Source organism: Meleagris gallopavo, chromosome 4, assembly GCF_905368555.1.
Source record: "Meleagris gallopavo chromosome 4, MGAL_WU_HG_1.1, whole genome shotgun sequence".
Taxonomy (NCBI): Eukaryota; Metazoa; Chordata; class Aves; order Galliformes; family Phasianidae; genus Meleagris; species Meleagris gallopavo.
The window spans coordinates 59,071,846-59,095,944 of NC_139407.1; the positions used below are offsets into that span (position 1 = coordinate 59,071,846).

The 24,099-nt window shown below is 36.9% G+C and overlaps 1 protein-coding gene across 6 annotated transcripts in view; it reads right to left on the bottom strand.

The window, feature by feature from the left end:
• Window positions 1–1,583: 1,583 nt before the first annotated feature.
• JAKMIP1 (janus kinase and microtubule interacting protein 1) overlaps window positions 1,584–24,099 on the bottom strand; it is a 126,459-nt gene continuing 103,943 nt past the window's right edge. For 5 of the 6 annotated variants that reach the window (XM_085223496.1, XM_085223501.1, XM_085223499.1 and 2 more), the window contains 6 exons: window positions 22,511–22,579; window positions 19,660–19,737; window positions 17,893–18,096; window positions 4,587–4,652; window positions 2,965–3,009; window positions 1,584–1,721 (listed from right to left, as the gene is read on the bottom strand). In XM_085223496.1, coding sequence (XP_085079622.1) covers window positions 1,689–1,721; window positions 2,965–3,009; window positions 4,587–4,652; window positions 17,893–18,096; window positions 19,660–19,737; window positions 22,511–22,579 — 495 coding nt within the window. In that variant the 3' untranslated portion in view covers window positions 1,584–1,688. The remainder of the gene's footprint in view (window positions 1,722–2,964; window positions 3,010–4,586; window positions 4,653–17,892; window positions 18,097–19,659; window positions 19,738–22,510; window positions 22,580–24,099) is intronic. The other variant, XM_085223500.1, reaches the window with a different exon arrangement.

A 24,099-nucleotide genomic window follows, 5' to 3' on the forward strand; every position in this document is an offset into this window, starting at 1 on the left:
AAGTTTCTAACTTTTGTTGTGCTTTGTGCCAGGAAACAGGATTTTTCAGACACTCAAATGATCTCCAGTTCGCAACATCTGACTGAAATAATGTTGTCGAGTGCTCTAGCTACTTCAGCAGATAAATCATCTTGGCTGGTGATTTTTCATCTCTGATCTTACTTCAGAGCCTAAAAGATTTGAGAGAGCTGGCTTCTTCTGAAGCTGCTTCCTGCTCCAAAAGGGAGATATTCAGTTGCTAAGATAAATCTGTTCTTCAGCTTTATTTGTGTTGCTTTGATGGTTCCTTGCTTTATTTTTTCTAATTATAACTTTCACTTTATCCAGTATATTACCATAACCATCTTATTCCGCTCTACTTTTGTGTTGGAGTTCAGTATGTCCATGGAAGCAGACCTGTCCCTCTGCCGTTTTCTACTCAGCCCTTTTTAACGTAGAGATATTCCGTAAAATTCTGAGGAGAAAGTTGTCTTCAAATGTTGTGCTTTTAATAATATTGTCAACTTGCCTCTACATTCCAGAATAATCAAAATTACTTATTTCTTCACAATGTCCTTTCAGCCCTGAAAGAGCAAATTGTTTTTCTTTTCTTGAAAGAAAAACCCAACCTTCTTGAATTTTTCTTACTGTTCTCCATCTTTAACAACTGTTTTCAACTTTCATTTTTTCAATCTGTGCTTCACAAGAAGTTTTTCTTGCATTTCAGGTGGTTAATGTCCTTGACTGTGTATGTTCACCTCTGCTGGCTGAAATTGTGCAATTTTTAATTCCTGGTTGCTAATGTCAACTTTCTTTTGTGAGGATAAAATTTTCCCAGATATTTCTTTACAAATGCTTATCTGCTTAGCACATTCATCTACACACACATATCTTCAAGTCTTTCTTCCTTCCTGAAGAACTGAGGACAGCACACCATGCATTCTGTTTTCCTGACCTCTCAGTCCATCTCATGATCTTCCATTCTCACAGGGCTATCATCACAAATTATTGCCTTAATTTTCTAGGAACGTTCAAAACTTCACTTCTGCCATGCAGCTCTTACCCATTTCCAAGATCTAGTCCAATCTAACATCCTGCCTTTTCTCCAAACTCTACATCTTCTCCACTTGTGAATTTCCAACTTATGAATTTAATATGAATTTTGTCACTGTGGGGCTATAAATCTCTCTTTGTTTTCAACACAGAACAGTTTTTGGTTTTTTTCTCTTTTTTTTTTTTTTTTTTTGCTTTTTTTTTTTTAACCTCTCAGATATTTACTACAGAGAATTTATTGTCAAACACTTATCTTTTTTATATGGATACTAAAAAGGAGATTTTGTGTTATCTGCGTGAAATGCAAACGACATTTGTTGAAAGCATGCAGTATGGAGACAAAGATCTCAGTACTGTAAGAAAACTATTTGGTAGAGAACAGTTCACATAGCATCCAATAATTGCACTTGTTTTTTTTTTCCAGTGTTTGATTGGTGTGTGAGTGTAAATTCTCGTTATACTTTTTTCAGTGTGTATGATGTGCTGGTCCCTATTTGATTATCAAATCATTCCAGCTTGAAGCTATAGATTTTAAAAAACCTCTAATTGTAAGTTCAAATATTTTGCAGCTTCAAGTATTATGCAAACACTTTTATGAAAAAATGCACCAATTTAAAGATGCTTAATAAATATTTTCTATATTTTTGCATGTGGACTCAGCTGTTCACTCCATAGGTTCTTTTAATAACCTGGGTAATAGAAAAAAAAAGAGAAAAAAAAATGTATTCTTAGCTTCAAAAGATAGAAAATTAACTTTTTAATAAATGTTGGCATTCACGCTCATCAAAAAGTCTTCCTAAAAGTTTAATGTTAGCTTCAAAATAACAAGAACAAAACTGCCATTAGTAAACAAACCAGTTTGACCAGCACTATGGAAGAATTTTTTAAGAGTCTCACCAACAAGAAACCGTAGTTAGGTTTCTTAAAATGGGCTTTGCTGCATTACATTATTCAGGGATACATTCACTGATGGCAAAATAAATTAAAGAAAATTATCTTCCACACTAGAGCTTTGATATGCCATGAGCCCCTGGAAATCTGGAGTGGCTTTATGACTGCACAGCAATGGTAAATGAGACATAATTCAGAACAGATTTCAAAGAAGGAAAAGATTTGAGAAACTGCAAAAGTAAAAGAGTGGCATAATTTTCTGTTTTAAAAAAAATCAGTGGTCTTAAACCACATCTTAATCCTCTGTCACTGAGGCTGTGAAGTTACCATCCTCACTGAAAAGGAGCATGAAACTTACATTGCACCATGGAAGAGGAGTAGGACTGATTTTATTCTAATCTCTCTTTCTTGTTCTATGTGAAAGGTAAGCCACTGTAGCTATAGTGCTGCTACAGCTAAAGAAATTCTCTCTGTCCTCTGCACTGTGAATGGGGCAGTGAGAATTACAGTTATGTCTAAAGAAAGACAGATTTTTTAGTCTCATCCTTACTGCGTTCATGTGCACAAAGAAGGTCAGTCACACTTCTTCACATCATCTCATAATAGAAAATCAAGTTATTTCTTTTTAATTTACTTTGTGGCTTCAAGGATTTTAAGAAAGTAAAATGAATCTTTTTTGCATGGTTACAGGACTTTTAGAAAATAAAACTGAAAACCAAACACAGGACAGGAGACAGGATCTTACAGTAATTGTTGAACTTCAAGACTAAAATGTACCTGCTCTACAGAATTGACAAGTACCCACTGCAGTTCAGACACTCAATGTCTTAGAAGACAAAACCAATCCTTGTTGAAAAACAAACGATTTCTGCAGACGTCTAGGAAGGTAATAGAAGGCATCAATTTGGATCTTAGAAGGGACTCTTCCAGTATGTGCAAGCAAAACCAGTAAACACTTTTCCAGGGTTTCAAAGCCTTACAAAGATGATTCTAAAAACTTAGCAAAATCCAGGAGTACAAAATAATATAAAGAATACCAACCACATGTCTTGGCTCAGTTGTGTCATCAAGGCCACAAAATGAATGCTAGTGAAAAAAACAAAAAAAGGAACAAAAACTATAAAATAAGATCAAAAGAAAATGAGGAAAAAAGAAAAGAAAGAAGATGTAAGATATGTAATATGAAATCCAGTGACATAATTTAACAGCAATTAATTTATATTAATACTGATTGATTGGATCTGAAAGATCAGTATACCAATCTGACTCTGGAAGAGGCAAGAGGGTGCAAAATTCATTATTTGAGGATAGCTTTTGCAAACAGTAACATTTGTAGTTTATGTAAAATTCAGAAAAATCAGGCTTAGCTCTGTGACTTAGTCAACTACGTACTCCTAATTACATGCCTGAAAGATTTCCTGTAAGAAAATTTACCCAGACATGGGTAAAAACTATATGCAACTTAAAGGCCAGAGACTCAGTTACGAGAAAAGCTCAATATGTTTAAACAGCACTTGCTCCTCATGTACTGGCAGGTAGAATGAAACTGAGATTTTACACTATTGCTCTGATAGCTCTGGAAACAGAACAGTTTGCTGAAGAATCTACAGGGTAAAAATACTGTCACTCTTATCTTCTCATTTGAAAGCATTTTACATAATACTTAAAAATTGAATAAATTCCTGAGGGAAAATAAAAATCCATACTAATGATGAAGTAACTATAAGCAACGTGCTGCCCATAGCTCCAACCAGTAAGTGGGCTCCATTACTAAAACTGCCATTCCTTCAAAAGAAAGTGTTTCCCTCCACAGGAAGTCATCGTGCTCAGTGTCAGTGTCACGTAAACGTCATTCTCCATTCACTTATACATTAAACCTTAAAAAGAGCAATGAGGTACAAGTGTATCATTCATTGATTTTCTGGCAATACAAATTTCTTTCAGGCATTCAAATTCTGAATGAGACTTCATCTCAAGAAAAAAAGTGTAAATGTAATATATAGAAGGAAACCCTGCACTCATTTAGGAGTAGAAGGGTATCAGAAAATGATGAAGCCTTGAGAGGTCTCCTGTCAATGTAACATTAAGAGAGAAAACAATTTTAACTCATTCCCAGCTTTCTGTTCAGCCTGTGATTATAGTATTTCTTTTCCAGTACTCTTCCCCAAACACTGCACATAAGAGCCAGTGCAGATTATGCTAACTGCTATTTTCCAGTTTACCACAAATTGTCTCACCTAGTATCTATGCTACAAACTGTAGTGGTTTACATTTTGGTAGTAGCAACATTAAGAGACTTTATTTATTTTTTCACAGTTGTGAGATTTGCTAAGCATTACCCATGGAACAGGACGAACACAGCTGCTTCTGTCAAATAAACAAATCAAATAATGCTGTTATTTGACCTAAATTACAGAAAAAATATCCTCCCCATTTTAGCCTAATGACTTCCCTACTTGACAGAAAAACCCAAACAGCAGATGATGATGAGTTTATGAGGGACAGAGCTTCGTTTATTGCAGTAAGGACTTGAACTAAAATTTGATCTTTCTTGTATTAAAATAGATCTCTCAAGAGTAGGTTAAATCCTATTACCATCAGTGTAACTGGGAAAAATCAGTATGAGAAGGAAAATAATTTTTATTGACCAGGTGTTTATTTACCTTTTCCTCAATTTCTTTGAGTTGCCTTTTTTGAAGTTCTATTTTATCTTCTAGTTCTCGAATCCTCTGGAACAAAAAAGTTAAATAGATATTATAGTATCTACTTTGGAAAACATATGAATCAAAAATATGTTAAATAGCTAAAACACAAGAATAAATACCCTTATTAATGTAGCACTTCCTGTTCAGTTATACTAGACGTGCAGATGGCAGGATTGCTCCACATTTCCATAAAACCTTGGCATTTTAAACAAGCTGTGTCTTCATATCATCTTGTTTACTACCAGGTTGTCTAAACTCACCACTCATAAATCATACTTTTAAGATACATACAGAGATAAGGCCACTTAGCACCAAAATTCCAAGAGGTACAACAAGACTATTTTCTCTGCAACTGCCAGGTTTTCCTTACTTACCTACACAGTCAGCTTATGACACTGTTACGTTTTAACACTCTACTTTCCTTTCCTGTAAAACATGACTAGGCTTCTGAGATATTTCTGCTATACCAGAAAAACTAAGCATGCTTAGACTTTTGATTCACCACCAAGATGCCATTCTGACATTTAAACCCTTAATTATTAAGACCCTAAGAGCATTAGAGGGAATGTCTCTACTAGAGCTCTCCCTAACTTCAAGAACCTTCTTTGTTCAAAGCATCCCCAAAAATATGATGGTTGTTGGGTCCACACATCTGACCTTATTTCTGCACCCCTTTCCTTTCTGTAAGTTCCCTCTTTTTCTTCTTTTCTTTTCTTTTCTTTTTTTTTTTTTTTTTTGGTAATAAATTTACTGGGCTTCTAGATTAAGAGGATGCATTTTATTAGTATGTTTAGTATATTCGGTATGTTTAGTATATAGTAGACTTCATAAAGTTCATAAACTCTTTTTACAGGTAGAAATCTGGGATCTCCTACTAACAGCTTCTGGGAATGAAGGAGCAACTTTTTAAATTATCAGCTCTTTGGAATTAACTGCCTGACCTCTCCCTGGCCTACAAAAATTAAGGTTATTAGCAGTTCCTGAACTTTGAAAGGAAAATTATCTTCCAGTCTAATTTCTGTGCACACGCTAATAAATTGAATGTAGAAGCTGCTGCACCACTCCCAAATTATTTTGTTATTATTTTATTATTTTATCCATTTGAACAGTATATCTTTCAGAAAAGGAACTAGTCAATACTTATACATCAGTGAGATCAACTGAAGGTTTGAGTCATTCATCTGCTTTCAACTCAAGGACTTCCAGTGGTGGGAAATGCTCCACACTCACAGCAGCTCACAACATTCCCAGCAGCAGCAACTGATCCCATTACTATTCAGTATTGCGTTAGGAACCACAACATCTAGGCCTTAACCTTTTGAATCTAACCTGGAGATATCCCAAAAGATGAGGTACATCGAACCCACAGCTCAGCATGCCCAGGGCTGTTGCCATAAAAATACTGCAGGCATGTTGCAAACAATAATCTTGATATTATTACTGCTTTTTTAAAGAAAAGACTTTATTTCAATGATTGTCTTGAACACTGTGCAGTTGGAGTAAGTTAATCAAAAACCCCCACCATATCATGCCACATCACTCAGAGATGTCCCCAGATAATAGAAATGCACAAACCAGATTGCCCTCACATGACATAAGTGCATGAAGCCTTGCTGACAGTAACAAATACCTGGAGCACAGCTGTATTAATTTCACTTTTCCTCTATTGCCTTTGAATTGATTTATACTTCATCTGTTCTTGGCTCACAGCATTTCTATCTCTCAAGCAATCGCTTCCATATACTGTATGTAGCAGGAATATTACAAGCCTGTGAGAAGCCACAGGATATGAACCAGGTAGATGTAATCATCTCTGAGTTCTCTGCTCTATTAGCTTACACTCTTATTTCTCTCCCACTAATTTAAGTTCTGCTGATTCCTATTTACAACTGCATCCCAGACCTGAGTGACAGAATTCAACTCTCTGGGGGTGATGCCATGCTCTGTGATAAAATCAGACTGCAGGGAGTTGAGTGGAAAGAAGCAATAACTTTAAACGCCGTTTTCACCTTCAGCATTCATTGTGCAAGATGTTTTTTCAATGTGTGTGGAGAACTATCCTTCCAAAAAAGTAAGAACACTAAAAGAACACCAGACATCAGGTGGCTTTCTCACCTCTGGATTTAGAGCAAGTTTTCTTTTATATAAGAACATTTTAATTAGACAGCATTTTTCAGATTAGGGAATTCTGTTAATTAAGTAAAAATTGAGATGTTATTATTCCCTCATGAATTTTTAATCTTTTCAGAAGATTACAGCTATTCAGTTACTCTCTCCAGTTATTCGGAATAGTTCTAAAAATGAAGGCTGAGTTTTCTTTTTTGCAGTTCTCACCTATAACCCATCATAACTGTTAAGCTTGGTGCAACTACATTAGAGGTGGGTGAAAAGACATTAGAGTTTTAAGGTTAAAAAAAATCATGCATTCCTAAGAATCAGTTTAAATACCAAGGCAACCTAGAAATTAAAAAGGAATACATACAGGGCTGCATTTCGTATGTGTGAAAATCTGTTTACAGAAAATCTTCGAAATGACAAGATGTGTGTCAGTAGGGCAGACATAAATGGGGTGAATATTGCCTGTGGGGCAGATGTTTCTGTATGTATACATATACACAAACATACACACATATATGTCTATTAAGAGACCTGTTCCAAGTTTGCCGTCTAAAAACAACACGCTGAAGTTAGGATACAAGTGTTTAAATAGCCATTGTTCTCTTTATGTAAATGGAAAAGGCAATGGCAATGAAAACAGAAGACTTAAAATTTAATAGAGTAATATATTGTACCTTTGCTACAGGAACTAGAGTTCAAACTTACAGGACATAATTTTTTCTAAAAAGCAACAGTGGGCTGGAATTTTCCACCACTGTATAAAAGCTTGGTGCTGTTTATTTGCACGTGCTTGCTTGTGTTGCCCTGGAGTGTGGCAGGAGGATTATCCAGGGGGATGAAGTGGGTGTAACTATTGCAGTCAACATCCCATGATTGCACAGGGTCAGCCCAGCTCAGCTATTTACATATCCTGAAAAATCTGGTTCAATTCATTACCTATTTCCATTTAATTCAAAAGATGCCTTTAAAAATACGGAAATAATTTTGCAACAGGAAAAAAAAAACACAACAAAATCAACACAGAGATTTAAATTCATGTAGAGTAGTTAACATATCGAGATAAACATATTTCCCCTTTGTGCATATCTGCATTTATAGCATTATCTCGACCATACTGAGATAATAATTTGCAGAATGTGATTTTAAAAATACACATAAGGTACATAAAATAAAAATAGCTTAAATAAGAGTATCTTCTAGAAACACCAACATGTGTTCTTCAGTCAAGAGTTATATTAAACCACTGAGAAAGAAAATACAGAAAAACTTACACATCCTAATTAAGATCGAAGTCAGAACTGCTTGATATTCAGTACAAATGCTTACATCTTTATCAACTCTTCCTTTTATTTGCAAGTGTTAGCAATCAAGAATCTGTGGACTCACTCTCAGATCCTCACAGCACTTGATTAGTTGCTTTCAATGAACTCTGATTTGTTTATGTTTGCAAAGCACAGTTGTAACAACAAATCATGCAGAAATATTTTATTGTTATCAGGATTTTCCATCTACTATCATGCTATAGATTTAAGTTGATGATAAATCAAGATTTCCTACTGTGTCATATAGAGGTATAAATATTTCAATACAATGATACGCTTGCCTTTGTGCTTGAGCAAGGCAGTTTAAAACCAGTGTAATTTCTACAGAACAGACTGTGTGAAGAACCAATAAAATCTATGGTACAGTGCTATTAAAACACTAAGACGTCTTGGTTAAGAAGATACCTACAAATTGTTCTTTTTTTCTTATTTTCATTTTTTTTAGAATGGAGTGGAAGACAAGAGTGGACAATTTGAAAGCATGACAGTAATTATGTTTCCACAAAAAGCCTTGGTATTGGCCTCAATCAGAGTAGGCATGAGGGACAAAACAAAGTAGTGTTCAAGCTGGGTTCCAGCAGCTCCTATGTTACTACAGTCAATAGCTGCTCATTAGCCCCATGAGTGCTTTCTGGGACTAGCAGGGTTCCTGAGAATAACATTTTGTTGTCAAATCACAAGGCCATACAAAGGACTTGCTTTGGCATACAGAAAGCTGAAAAGAAACAGCACAATGAGAACATGACCATGAAAAAGAAGAGTGCTGTGTTAGGGTATGGATCCTTAATATTTGCTCCACACCTGCATTCACAACCAATCTGCCAAAATACTGAATACAAATCTGCCATTCAACTTGCAATAGCAAAGAAAACACTCACACAACTTCAGGATGATGGATGGGCAGATTTGTGAACAGTCTGTTACCACTTCACCTGCACGTATGTCTCCCAAGCATCCATTTTAGTACAGAAAAAAACTACTTGATAAATCATAGTTCCATCAGCAGTGAAGTTTGTTGCCACTGCTCTTCAAGGTCCCGCAAGCAGCCAAAAGGGGCTGCCAGCCTGCTGCCATCCCAAAGTAACAGCAGATGGCTCTACCAGCCAGGCTATGCTGCAATTGTAAAGCTGCTCAGTCAGCATCCAGGCTCCTCCTGGAAATCCATTTGCATTTCCAGGCAGACACAGAAAAAGCGTGCTGAAGATGTGCAATATGTGCCTTATTACTTAACTGCAATTTGAACAGACATTTAAGATCCATTGTAAATTATTTTTTGGTTGTAGTTATACACCCTTTGGCAAAGGAAGGTGGCACTCAGCCTCACGGCACTCACCCTGATAGACTAACAGTAAGCTAAGAGAACATCCAGAAAGTTAAGGCACCTAAAGCATAAATATACTTTGAAGACAATAATTAAGTTATAAGCATATGACAGACATTCTGCTCAAGTATCAAACACTCAGGGCTGTCAAACTGCTTAAAAGAAGCAAATTGAGTATTTTTTGAAAGCACAAGATTCTTAACATGCGTATTTCTTTTAAATGCACATAACCATCATTTTTTTTCACCTCATGGTGGAAAGTCCATCTTTCTGGGAAAAAGGATGCACTTCTTGAAGTGCAGTTATTTACTTAAGTAGTTATTTCACTTTGGTTAATTTGGATGGCAAGTGCCTTTGTGTATCTTCCAGTAATGGCAGGGAAATTCACACACAGCTCTTACTTCTAAGGTAATAGAGGGCTGAGGCACCAAGATGGAAGTGCATAACATTGCTATATCTCGCTGCCTTCCACAAAGCATAGACAGTTCCACAATGCCATGCCTCAGTACTTCTGAGAAAACACTTTGTAATAATGAGTAGCCAGCACAGATATGAAAAGAGCACACCACTGAAATAAAGGCAGCTGGTTCCTTGCAGACCATTCAAATCAGAGGTGAGGTTCAATGGAAGGACGTTGATGCATTGCCAATGGAGAACCAGTTAAACATGTTAGGTGTTGATTTCAAAAGGGAAATTTCTTTAATTTTCAGTATGCTCTGGTTTCCCTGGCTGTACAGCAACCTCAAGGATATAAGCACCTCTGGACCACCTAAGGAATCAAGGTTTATGTGAGATGAAAACAGTAAGATGGATATTCACCTGGAAACATTACTCAACTTTCAGTAACAGATAAATTCTATTAGCACAGGTCTAAAAACCTGCCTTATGGAGTAAAGAAGAACAGATAACAAAGCTAGCAGTGCAAATGATATTATTGCACTTCAGATACTTCATATCATTGAATGCTTTAACAAGTATGAAAAAACTGCTCAATTAAAAAAAAAGTTGATTACATTCCCACATAGTACGCATGAAGTATGTATGCACAGTTGGTATTAGCAATTCATCTACATTAAGTATCTTTTCCATGAATACACTACCCGTTCTAAAGGAGCACTTAATAAATGGTAATCCTCCCAGTGAGCTCAGTGAGCCCTGGATTTCAATCATAGAGCCTTCGTTTTTATTCTGGAGGTAATAAATCAGCCCACTGATGATTTGTCATCATTCTGAGACTTTGACATCTCAGAAAATTCTGCATTACAAAGAAAGATCTGAAGTGTAAAGAAGTGCCTTGCTACTCAGAAAAACCGACGTGCAAATTTTCCCTACCATCTAACAAAAATGTGTTGATTTCTTAAATTTCTTAGTTTTTCTTTTATGATACTTCAAATTCTGATGAGAAATGGCCCATCCCTCTGTGCAATTATGCAATTCATTTAACACATTCAGGCTTTTTACCTAATCATTTTAGTAGGAAACACAGATTTTGAGAATTCTGATGCTTCCTGATTATTGGATAGCTATGCACATTGGATGTGCTGTAAATGAAATGGAACATCTTTGTTTATGTCTTTTGTCCTCTCCAATTCACTTGTAGCACAAGCCAACCATTCTCAGTCCTGAACCAACACCTTGGATGGCTTCAAGACCTTGGATGGCCAGCTGGGGAAAATGCTACCAGGAAAGAAATTCCACGGCAAATTTCAGCTGCTGAAACAATGAGACTTCATGCAAGTTCATCCAGCTGCAGACCCAACAGTATTGTTTTCTAGAAAAGAGAGTAAGTAAAAGGCCAATAGGAACAAACTTTGTTTTACTGGCAGCTACATCAGAATTTATCTGCCTGCAAAATATACTTTTTGTCATGCTGCTATCATTGCGAGAACACAACAGTGTAATTCTAATCAGCGGGTATAGAAATCACCTTAATAGTTCCTGTGACCCACTCTTATTGGATTTACGTCCATCAGCAAATCAAAGAAAACAATTTGATAATTTTAGCACAAAGCAGACAAAGGAGGATTTGCTAAGCTGCTTATGTCCATGGCTCTGAAATGTTTGAAAGGTTCACACCGATGTACATTTACAGGATGTGCACCATGGATGGACTATATCAGATGCTGAATTTTTGAATCTAGCATATGATCAAGAACAAAGAAAAGAATCAATGTTGTTTCATTATATCACTCTTTTAAGCAGCATCTCAAGGATATCAATATGCAGGTATGTAAGGTACTTACTAATGTGAACAGCATAACTACGGTACATGTACAAATTTAAACAAAGATGCATATAAATTGATATGCTTTTAGCTGTTATTCAAATCACTTAGATGATGGATAAAATTCCTTAATGAAAAAATAAGAACATAATATATATTTAAATCAAACGTACTTTAGCAGTTGTTTTAAGGATTATAATGTATATACAATAAAATACATATGGGACAATTATCACACGCATCTTCTCAAGCTGTTGTATCCGCTACTGTAAGAAACTGAGGCTTAGGAATCCAAATATTCCCTTTAGTTTCATATTCCTAGATTGTGATTTTGCATACTTAACGTAAGGAAAAAAAGCAAGCACATTTTAATATCATTAAATTAAGCTATTTGTGTTGCCATCTTGTTTTACTTCATGAACAAAAACTTTGGGCCAGTTGAATATATTACATCATCTTTGATACTCTATACTTCTCAAAATTATCGTCAAGATACTTCTTTACAGAGTAGGTAATAACTCATTCCTTTCTGTGTTCTGAAGTCTCAACCATGATAATCCAATTGATTATTATTCAAGTAGGAGAATTGTTCTTATTAAGCTTTGTTACACAATTGCAATTGCTTTATTTGCCTTCCTGAAGAGAATGAATCTTTTAGCAGATCCACTGATGCATCCTTCAGTATGGAAGTTAACATGCACTCAATTAGTAGTAAACCAGTGAATTTTATAAATGCATTTCCCTTAAAATAAATGTTTTTTATAAGCTGATACTAAACATGAAGATATGGCTTAATATTTACTAGTAAACTTGATTTATTTAAGCTTTAAGTATATACCAAGTGGTTATTTTAAGTCTATGGGAGCTCAGAAGACCAAACATTCAATATCTTGACTCCCTGACTGTCCAGACATGTCATTATTATTAAAATATTATTTTTTAGTTAGCACTAAATTCTTGTTATCTATATTCTTGTATTTAAATAGAAAACTTCAATGTAAGTAATTATCACGATACATACATGAATTGTGCATATGAAAGTACATTTAGCCTACACTCTTTACACCTTCTATTTTCTATATGCTCCAGTACTCTTTCTGTTTTTAGAATTTCTTTCTTAGCCTCCACTGTCCTTGCTAAGAAACATAGGGCATTCAGGATTTCAGCATTCAAATTTCAGGTGAGAGTTTTCTAGATTCTGTTCTTACTCTCAGGCATGCAGTTGCTCTTGAGTACAACCGGAATCAAACCTCACTAAAGGCAAAAGCAGCAGATTTTTCATTTACAATTTGTAGGTATTGCGCCAATACAGCTGTCATCACTCACACAGACAAGTGACATCACTAAAGCAATTAGCAAATCAGCATGGTTTGATCTGAAGCCTAAACAGACAGAAAACATATATAACGAAGCACTGTAGGATAAACATGTAGAAATGACTAAAATTAACTCTCATCTGTGGGAATTAACACAATTTTATTGTGCTGCTGTTTTTACAGCAGCAATGATGGTTTGAAAGACTCAATATTCACTTCTGCGTAGTAAATCAATACCACAGGTCAACTGTGATTAACCCAGTCATGATATGCTTGATGACTATAGATTACAGTTAGCTCCAAAAGCATTTGTGAATACCAAAAATGCACCATCACCAATAATCTATCGTAGACTGAACAGTGAATATTTCCCAACTGCAAACATTCATAACTGCAAAAAAATCCTTGATTGCTCTATGGATTCATCTTTACATACAGCTGCATGCAAATAAACGGGGATGAACTTTGCTAGAACCATAACAGTTCGGCTTTAAAATTAAAGCATTAAAATAGATGATATTTATCAAGAAGTAAATTAGTTAAGAATTACCCCAACCACTGATGTGTAAGTAATCTTAGTAATACTTTTACCTTACTTACTGTGACAAAATTGTGGGATTTTGACCAAGTCACAGACTGGCACAGGGCAACATGCCAGAGAGGACAAACTAAAGATAACACCTTCTCATGCCTATCATCAAGGTATACCAAGCATAGCATCCTCTCTAATTTGATAAAATAAGCATCCATCTCTCTGGCTCTCCAGAGCCTTCTTAAACATTAAGCCTTAACAACTCTCCCCAGGTGAAAAATAAATGGTTTATCAACCATAACAGATTACACAGTGAAGTAGAATAACTGCTGAATTTATCCAAGTTCTACCCGAACATCACTAGTATATCAAGCAGCAAATCTGAGCTTGCTTAATTAAGAAGTTGATATCACTACTTCAGAAATATACTGTACTGCTCTACTTGAAGTAATCTTTTCTAGGAGAGGTTTTTTATAACTACACCACCACATTTTTCTCCTTTCCAGAAAATGCTTACTGTGAAGCATGTTATTTATGTAAAATCCCCTCCCTCACAGAACCAGCTAGAAATAACCCTCGTAATTTCCCAAATGCGCAAAAGTCATGGCTCTGCACAGGCTAAAGCATACATGCTAATTTTAAAAGAAGTCCTGTTAGAAATAAACTGGCTTACAAAAGCTCATAAAAAGACTATAGCATACAATATAACAAATACAGGAACAGCAGTGGAACAGCATGCACCCTATGGCTAGGAGCAAATAGCACAAGCTGCTTGTGACAGATTTTTAATTAACATATCTTGCCTCCCACAAATAGAGGGGATGATGGAAATCAAAGCACCTTCTATGACTTGAAAGGAATACTGTCATTATGTTTCAGCCACAGATCTATCCCCCAGATCTGCATGTTGCTCTTGGAGTTAATAAAAGTTTTGTATGTCTTAGCAACCAGATCTAATCAGTGTTTGTCTGATTTGGTTCCACGGAAGCCTGGTTTCCTTCATGCATATTGGATACACATGAATGATTCTATTTATACACTAATAATAATAATGTGAGGCTAAACAGGCACAAGATGAACAGAGCTACCAATACAAAACAAGGCTTAACATCCTAAAATATGTTTATTGCACTCAAACATTTAAACACGGTGACTAAAAACTAGGGCTTCATACCTACACAAATGAGCACACATAAAGCAGCACAGGCTCACTTTGGACAACTTTTATTCATGCATGTCTGCATCCTTTTCAGACAGTATATTCTGAAAAAACATTTACCTTTCTTTGTAAAACCAGCAGGTCCATCATGCTGCCATGTCATTCTCCTTATTCTCCATTTCAGTAGATTAAGAATGGTGCATACAGCAAAAGCACTGTAAAGTGCATAAATGTGAACAAGTCTTGACTACATTTTTGCCAGAATACAGTGTAGTTGGTGCTTGCTAACGGCCCTGTGTCAACAAAACCTCTGGTGTCCATAAATTTATCAAGAAAAGAGGACACTCATTTAATGTAGCACCTAAGGATATTTAGCACATTTAGAACAGCTTCATCCTTATGTGAAGACTCTGACAACTCCAAAGTGCTCTCTTTTTTGTAGCATTTCAACTTCTGTCACCAGCTACGGCAGACATTTTTAATCCTTGAGGATTAGCACTGTGATACTACTGTTCCATACTACGGCTTTTTGTTTATTCCCTGCTGTTTTTTTAAGCTGTACATATTTTTGCGCTACTACTAGATTATCAGCATTGACCACTGGTCCCATACCAATATAAACCTCAGGAAGAAAACAACTGAGAAGAAACTGAGTAAAGGATTTCAAATGCAATATGCTTGCTTTCCATACCTTGGGGAAATTAACTGCCATCTTTGACTTTGTTTTTCCTGTCAACAACAGGGGGTTAAAAATAGATGACTAAAATGCTTAGCTTCTTATTAGGCAGTAGAATTAGCTTAACACGTCCTGCAGGGTTACAACATTAGTATGTCGAGATGGGCACAAAATTCCAATGACACACATAAAGTGGATCTGGAGACAGATATATAAATATCCGCAGCTAATGAGGCTATGCTTACATTACCATTTTCTTTAAGGCAGAAGTGAAGTCTCATCCCATATAGGATAAGGGGCAATGGTTTTAAACCAAAGGACAGAGATTTTCTCTAAATGCCAAGGGAAAATTTTCATTGAATAGGTGGCAAAGTGCTGGAATATGCTGCTCAGAGAGGTTGTGAATGTTCCATCCCTGGAGGTATTCAAGGCTGGTTTAGGTGGGGCCCTGGGCAGCCTGATTTAGTGATAGGCAAGCCTACCCTCAGCAGCAGGTGAAACTAGATGATCTTTGAGGTCCCTTCCAACCCAAACCATTCTATAATCTATCATATTTAACTTTATGTGTGGAGCAATCCATAAATACATAAACCAGATATGTTCCAACATATCTTCAGTGAGCAATATATGGGACCAAGCAAACAACCCAACCCAACCCAACCCAACCCAACCTAAATATCTAAAATGCAATTAGTATAGCTGTAGTGTCCTTGGAAGGAAGTGTTTAGGTCTACAAATCTACTCCTATTAGTACAACCTATTTGTCAATGTCATGCTTAAACAGGAGCTCTGCCCAGGTGTACAGTGGGACCACAGAAAGATCTTAGCCCATTATGGTCCCTCAAACAGTACAAGCCAGATAGGAACAAAGGACCAGATAGTATCTAGTCTGATGGAAAAATCTCACACTGTACATCACTTAGATGTAGAGAACTTAGAACCAAGTGTTCAGGAAGAGTGATCTGCTCCTCTGAAGATCACTCTTGCAAATATCAACATAAAATTTTATCATCTGTCAGATCCAGCAACAGATAAACTCTAAAGAAAATCTGAAATGTCATGAGCCTCAGCAGCACCTGACTGAATAAGTGTCTATGAGAGATAAATGGGATTTATACAATTAATAAAAATGTGTATTCCTCAGATGTATAAGCTATTTTGTCAAAGGCTCTGGGCAAAGACAGATTTGTGGTTGCTTAGAGCCAAAAAGAGATTTATTTATTTATTTTAACTTTCAGAGCTACTGCAAGAGGTAAAAAGACTGATGCTGTACTCTCTAATCAGTGGCAACACAAAATCCCATTCACTCCTACTAAATGTCAGTGAGAAACAGTATTTAGTAGTTCTGAAAAAAAAATAAAATAATCAAAATGCTGGCTACAAGATCAGACTGCCTAAGAAACTGGCAACTAAAACCCATTCTCAATAACTTCAGCCATGATAATAACATTAAGCAAATAACTTCTGACTCCATCTTAATTGATCAATAGATTTTCATAGATTTACTCTACCCTTTCTTTCTGACACTTTTACAACTAGTTTGTGTCTACTTTCTCCAGCCTTCTGTACACCTTCACTGATTGGACACTCATTAACAAAGATTTAAGAGTTGCTCATACCCTCCTGATCTCAGTGTTATACCTCCCAAACCAAGGGAACATACTGAGGGAGTAAGAAAAAGGAGACTTTTAGAAAGCCAGAGCTCAATTCAAACACTGACAGCATTTCTCATCACTGTAGGATGAGAAAAGATGAATACAACAGTGCTAGAACTAATATTATATACCGATCTAGTCTGTGTTAAATCTACAAAGCAAACTGAAACAGAGCTTGAGCCAAACCGAAATGTAATTCCTAACCCAGTAAGCAGTACTTGAAATAGCAATAACGTCCTGCATGCATTTGCATAGTATGTTTTGAATACATGATTACAGATTTGCATAGAAAGCAGCCAGAGCAACCAGAGGGCAGTCTCCAAGTCCTACAACATCTGGCTGCATCTTCCAGATGTTACTATAATGAGGAACCATACAGGAATGATTCCTTTTGGAATAATTAACTCCCTAAGCCATGCAGATCTCTTCTCTCCGTGAATATCTGAACAGAAAGACCCGTCATCATACAAAGGATTCTTTAATAAACAATTACCACGCTTCCACAAGGCAGGAATTTCCCTGCATCTATGTTGTGTTTGTCCTGAAGGAGATAAGGCATTTCTGAACCAATGTTAAGGCATGAAGGCTTGCTAATAGTTTTCATAGTGTTAAGGCATACAAGTTTCCTTCCATTCTGGCTTTTCCTAACGTAAGCCTTAAACTCACAATAATCCCCCCATGGAGTCCTGTGGATGACTGTAGTTCTACACACAAGAGGCAGACTGTGCAACAGGATGTTGTAGTGAGACAGTGGCTCATTCTGCGTGCATACCATGCCCAGGCCCACAGTGTCCTCACACTGCCCATCTCCCTGACGAGGGAGCAGTGCAAGGTATAGACTAAGCCCTACTTGACAAGGTGCAGTGAGGTGCTGCTGTATGGGCAGTGGCAGCCACCACAGAGTAACGCCAACGGGAGGGTGCAGAGAGAGCGGGGATTACCTGCTGGGCCTGCTGAAGAAGCTCCATTCGCTCGTGCAAGATCTGGCTGTCAAACTCACGGCTCTGCCTCAGGATCTGCCGCCGCACCTTCTCCACAGCAGCCCGCAAATCCTCCCTCTGGGCTTCAGTCAGCGATTCACTCGCCCGCCTTCCTGGGTCCTGCTGCAGGGCATTATACAGCGTGGCTTCCAGCTCCTGGATTTTCTAAGGCAACCCAAATCACATACAGACAGGCTGCCGTTTGAACCCAGCAAGCACACAACCCACCCGCAGCTCGAGGAGAAGGCCAGCGAGCACAGCCGTGGGCAGGAGGGAGGAAGGACACAGACACGGGACAGGAACAGGACAGAAAGCGGCAGCCATGAGCAGTGAGGAGCATTCCACACACAGTGCACAGAACCACCCAGCACCAGTACACACCTGGCTGATTTCTCTTCTACTAAATGATTAATTTCTTCCTGGATAATAGGTCTGCTTTTAATATGTGACAAAACCCCCAGACCGCTGATACCGAAAATTACAAAATCACCGAAAACTGAAAGTTTCCCTTCTGTTGCGACTGCTTTGCTAAGTCACTCTACAAAATGACAAGCCCACAGCATACACAAAAAAAGCTTTAGACAACAAAAATAGTGGTGCCTTCTCTCTCTCTGGCCTTACTGTCCTGCTATCCACTGCTCAACATCGACTTCACTCCCTTTGTTACCCGTGACTGTAAGCAATGAGGAGAGAAACACTGCAGCGTGCACTAATCTCTCTTCAATCTTTCTCCCTTTGTCAGACTGCTAATCAGATTCTAATACACTAACTCAAACTGAAGCATTTGACAAACCAGAGAGCACAGGAGAACCTGTGTGGAGAACCATATTCCCAAGAGGAAAGAAAGGAATCACGACAGTATTTCTCTTGCTCCTGTGGTTAGCATATTTCTATATTTCCCACTACAGAACAACATAGAATGCTATTTAGTTCAAAAGCATCTGACAACATCCCTTTAGCCCTCTTAACACCTTTCTGAGGTAGGTAATTCTATCCATATTAGTGATGCATAAGCAGCAGCACAGAGAGGTTAAATGGCTTGCCCAAGGTCATGGTGCTAGAAATAGAGCCTGCTTGCTTCCATCTGTCATCTGCTCTGAGCATGAGACCTTGCTCCTTTCCTGAAAATATTTTCACCATAGGAAATATTTATGATGTATAAACAGTTCTTCATGCCATTATAATTTGATTTCCTGAAGTCTCACAATTAAGAAAGTGAAGTGTGCAGTTTTGTTAATTCCTAGATCATTCCCAAGGCATCATTTTGTGTTGCATAGCCTGAGAGAAGGCAAGGTTGCAGCATTCCACTTGAAAACTAGGAAAAGTAATGTTAGGTAGGACAGCACAGCACAGCAAGGAAGAGGATAGGAAGAATAAGCATTCCCAGCAATACTCACAAATGCTTAGGGAAAAGTAATACTGGAGGAGTTCTACAGTTATTTCTGGTATATTTTACCAGGATACTTTCATGCACAGACAGACCAACTCTTACCATTCTAGATGTACTAATAAGAATTTAATGTATTTTAGAATTAAAAACAAAAACAAACCATGACACATCTAAATCCTACAATCCCTTTCCTAAGTCCTCATTTACGTAGCACTTGATTTCCCAGCCTGGTAGAACACTAAGTAAATTAAAAGAGAACTCTATTTAAAATCAAAAGAAAAAAAATATTTTACCAAATCTGTTCAAACATGAAAATTGAATGACTGTTCTTTTCCTACCATGTATGCCTGGTCCAGCGCTTGTTTTCTATAGTCGAGTTCTTCCTCTAAATAACCCTTCTGTTTACTGAACAGGTCCTGAGAAACAATAAAAACAAGAAAGTGTTTGTACTTTATCTTAATTCATGAAGAATCATAAATGCTATCATCTTCATGTAAACTCTCCACTTGAAAGTAAAAGAAAAGCTATTGTCAGTGACAACATTCATCAGAAGGATATTTGGATATCAAATTTACAACAGAGGCGCTTAAAATATGTGTGTGCTATCAAGTTGTACCCAGATAGTGCAGACCTCTACATCAGTGTACAATGCTGCCTTGATCTGTTGCAACCAAAGGTTGGGTGGTGAATGCGAATGTGCATGCATGGAGTCCAATGGCAATTATGTGCAACAAATAGGTCAAGGAAGGGGTGGTGATAACAGCAGTGAGGGCACTTGAATGGTTTTCTGAAAATATTCAGTATGACCCTCAAGGAAATCATGAGACAACCCAAAATCTGTGTTGTTTAGCCTCTTCCAGGCAGAATATCAGAAGGTGCAGGGCCCGAGCTAGATCTTGCAGCAGCAATAATCCATGATGTGTTAATGAAACAGGAATAGAAATTCAGTTTTCAGCTTGTAGAGGTAGGAAGCCAATTCAAAATGGGTAATGTGATGCCCAGAGAGATTAAGTGACTATAGCTGCAGAGCTGAAGAAGTTTATGAATACCAAGGTTTTTTATATATTTAAAATTAAATGAACTAACTTTCACATAATTAATAACTTATAGCTGATATTTCAGTGAAACTCAGAATCTGAGAGGATGATGCAAGAAAGTTGTGAACATTTAAACAGTTTTAAGAATAGTCAAACTATAAGGAATACATGCCTCTAGAGTGCTTCAGTGATAGTAAGTAGAACATAAAATAGTAGGTTTTATTAATTTTCCTCTCTAGGTAGAAAACAGAGGCCTTTTGATCAAATTTAATATCATAAAGTTTGATTCCACTCAACAAACACTTGCAATCCATGCAGACATACATATAGTATGTAATACATAGAATAAATCACAGTTTGTTTATACAGGAATCTTAATATGTTCTAGCTTTTATTAGTATATAAAGCAAATGTCGCCAGTCTTGTTACATCCATCAATTTATTTTAGTACTATGACCATTTCCAAATGTAACAGAAAGACTTGCTTGCAAACTATATATATGTTGACAATGCAAAAAATATTGAGGATTATCCCCAAGTAAACTACTTGGTCAAATTTTACCTTCAAAAAAACACATGACATATGTATGCCAGTGTAAGATTTGCATAGCTGTGAACAGTACTGACAGCAAACTCTCACTGCAAACATCTGGTTTAAAAGAAATCTTTTCTGATCTGCAAATTAATGCTTGACAGGGTCTGTGAGCCCTCCAGAAAGACAGGGGTCTCTTGAAGGTGCTACAGGACCTGTTTCCCAGCCTTTCATGGACATAATTCTGAAGAAAGTAATATGATATTAGATACTACATCAAATCCCACCTCGACTGCCCAGGTGACATTATTTTCTTAGACAGTTTATGGCAACAGCTCTGTGGCTGTTGTAGAAGATGTACTGTGTAAAGCAAAGTAAAGAACAGGCCTGGTCTGAAGCTGCTTACAAGTGGCTCACAGTAGAGTCAACTGACTTGCTCAAGCCTACAGAGAGAATCAAGCTACCAGCAGATCCCAGAATAGCAGCACAGCTGCTCTGGGTCATATTACCTCTTCAAAAGCCATTGGAAAAGATAGCCAAGAAAACCAGAGAGAGAGACCAAGGGTGAGATCTTGAATTCTTTACATGGGCTCCAAGGACTTCTGAACCAGAGGCACGATAGAATATTATTTCTAAACTCATTTCACAATTCAGTTTTTAGAGACACAACCATCAGCAATTAAGACTTTCAGATTGCTATTTTAACAATTAGAGGGCTACCTCTAACAGCATTACAGACATTAAATGGGAAGATAAACTAAGAAAGAAAATGTCATTTTCCAATTCCTTTTTTTATAAGGAAACCTAATATTTCTGGGCACTTTGCCTCTCTAAAACTTTCCCATTTTTCCATAATGAGTTAAAAATAGAAATGCTAAATGTGAGAAGGATACTTATATTCAAATAAAGCCAACATGATAGGCTACACTCAGCATAGTCTGAGCACTTCTCTTTTTGTGTGGTTCAAATACACGCTTCTTCAGTGGCTCTGGGTAAATCACTTAACCTCTCTGCCTCTGTTTCCTATTCTATAAGATGCATGTAATGTTGATTACTTATATACCTGGAAAAGATGGTGAGGATTAAATTGTTTTCATAAACCATTTGAAGATGAAAAGCACAGCATGCATGGCAAACCAATAAAAACAAGCAAATATTTCAAAACTCTTTGCTTAACATGTGAAAAGGTAAGGGTGTCAATCTAGAGTAAAAGAAGGTCTTTACAATTTGTCCAGAGACTGAATATCAGAGAGCAAAGATATATCCTTGGCAATTCTTCTAGTATGATTAAAAAGATGATGCTGTTGCCAGACAAATTAATACACAGAGAAAGCACAAAGACAATTTCACACTGTTCAGTTAATCTGTTCTGTAAAGTTATACCTTCGTGTACTATTTTGTGTCTATTTTAGTATTTTTGCTCCAGATTGCCTTTGACACTTCCATCCCGCTCCAAAGAACACAAGCAAAACAGTTCTGGATACCTCTTGCAAATTCTACCATGAAACAATCCCAGTTAAGCAGAGAAAGGCAGCAAAGCAACCTGTCGTGAAGCTTAAACACTTGCTTTTGAAATGAATTTAACCAAATGATTTACGTTTTTTGGTGTCCTTTCCTTACCTTCTCATTCTCCAGGTCTAACATCTTCTGTGTCAGCGCAGCTTCTGTCCCCTCTATCTGTTTTAACCACTGCATGAACATAGCAATATAAAAAGGAGAAAATGAGAAGTGAAAAAACAGAGCTTTTGAAAAATTTGCACCAAACATTCTACAAGTTTGTTCCCAAAGTTCCCAGGCATATGCTTCTGACGTATTGATCTGTTCACTTTGAAGTAATGCATGACTAAGCAGGTTGTGAAAACAAGCAGAATGGAAGACTGCAGAAACATAGTCAAAAGTAATATGGAGGTTATTTTCTAACAACTAAAGACTCTTTCCTCCTGTAAAATTCAACATTGACTTTGGTGAACAATGTAAAATCAACCTGATTTTTCCCAGCTTAATACATCAATGCTTGTTGTCTTGATTTGTAAAAACATTATGATGGCATCAGCTCTGCACTTTCCCAGAAGACAATACAAACAAAAGACAAAGTGGCAAGCAGGTGGATCTTCCACTATTCAAGAGATTGATGGATAAAAAAATGAGTCTTGTTTTATCTACTTAGTATGTTTATCTTAGAATACAAAGCTGAAAGAAATGACCAGTAACCTCATATTCGGTTCTCATCATACTCTTTGTGTTCTTCATTTTGAAGGTGATGGATGGAAGATATTGCTAAACAAAACTGCACTACTGATAAAGGATTCTGCAAGACAGTGAGCATTTGGAACCCTTGAAATCAATAGAAATTGAACGTACTCAGCATCTCTCACAGTAACCCTCAATAGTTGCAAATGAAAGGTTGTTTGCAAGAATTAGAGATCTAATTTTTTGAACCTATGGATGATATGCAGAACTAAATTTTGATTGTGTTCTTCTCATGCGTGTAAGTCATTCTGGAACCAAGGATCACAAAAGGACAAGCAAGTATTTATGAGTCCTAATCAGTTGTAGCATTCAAAGCAAGCTCCTGGTAATGTTCCAGCAGTACCCAGAAACTTTCTCTGCCTAGCAGCTTGATTTCCAAAAAATTACTACTAATGGCTGAGTATGATAGATTTGATTGAAATAAACATTAAGTGTGAATAACTAGCACACATGAATGTAACTAGCATATCTATGTCTGCAATGCCTTTGCTATATCAAAGATCTCATTATAAGGTGATTACATATGATAGCTTCTCATAACTAATGTGAGGGATCCGTCCCTCACATAGCAGGACATCTGAGATAGTTACATTGTATAAGAAAAGGCAGTAGATTTGTTTTAGGTTTCTTCTAACCTAAATTGTCAATGCATCCAATAGGACTTAGTCTTGTTTATCAGATTTTGTATTTTACTTTACATTTTATCTCCCCCAGTGTGTGCTATAAAACATAGAATTTTAAGAAAATGTGTGGTATTGTGTTTCTTATGTTGAAGACAGCAAAGGACTATTTTCTCCTGTTCCTTGTCTTCCTTGTCTTGGTAAATTTTGGATATGGATAGTGCTTTCTTACGGAGTTATTTGATGACATCTGATTAGATTGTACCTCAAGTATCCACCAGGAAAAGGACAAAATGTTTCATGGTTCTCAGAGTATCATTTTCATTTAACTGCCTGCCA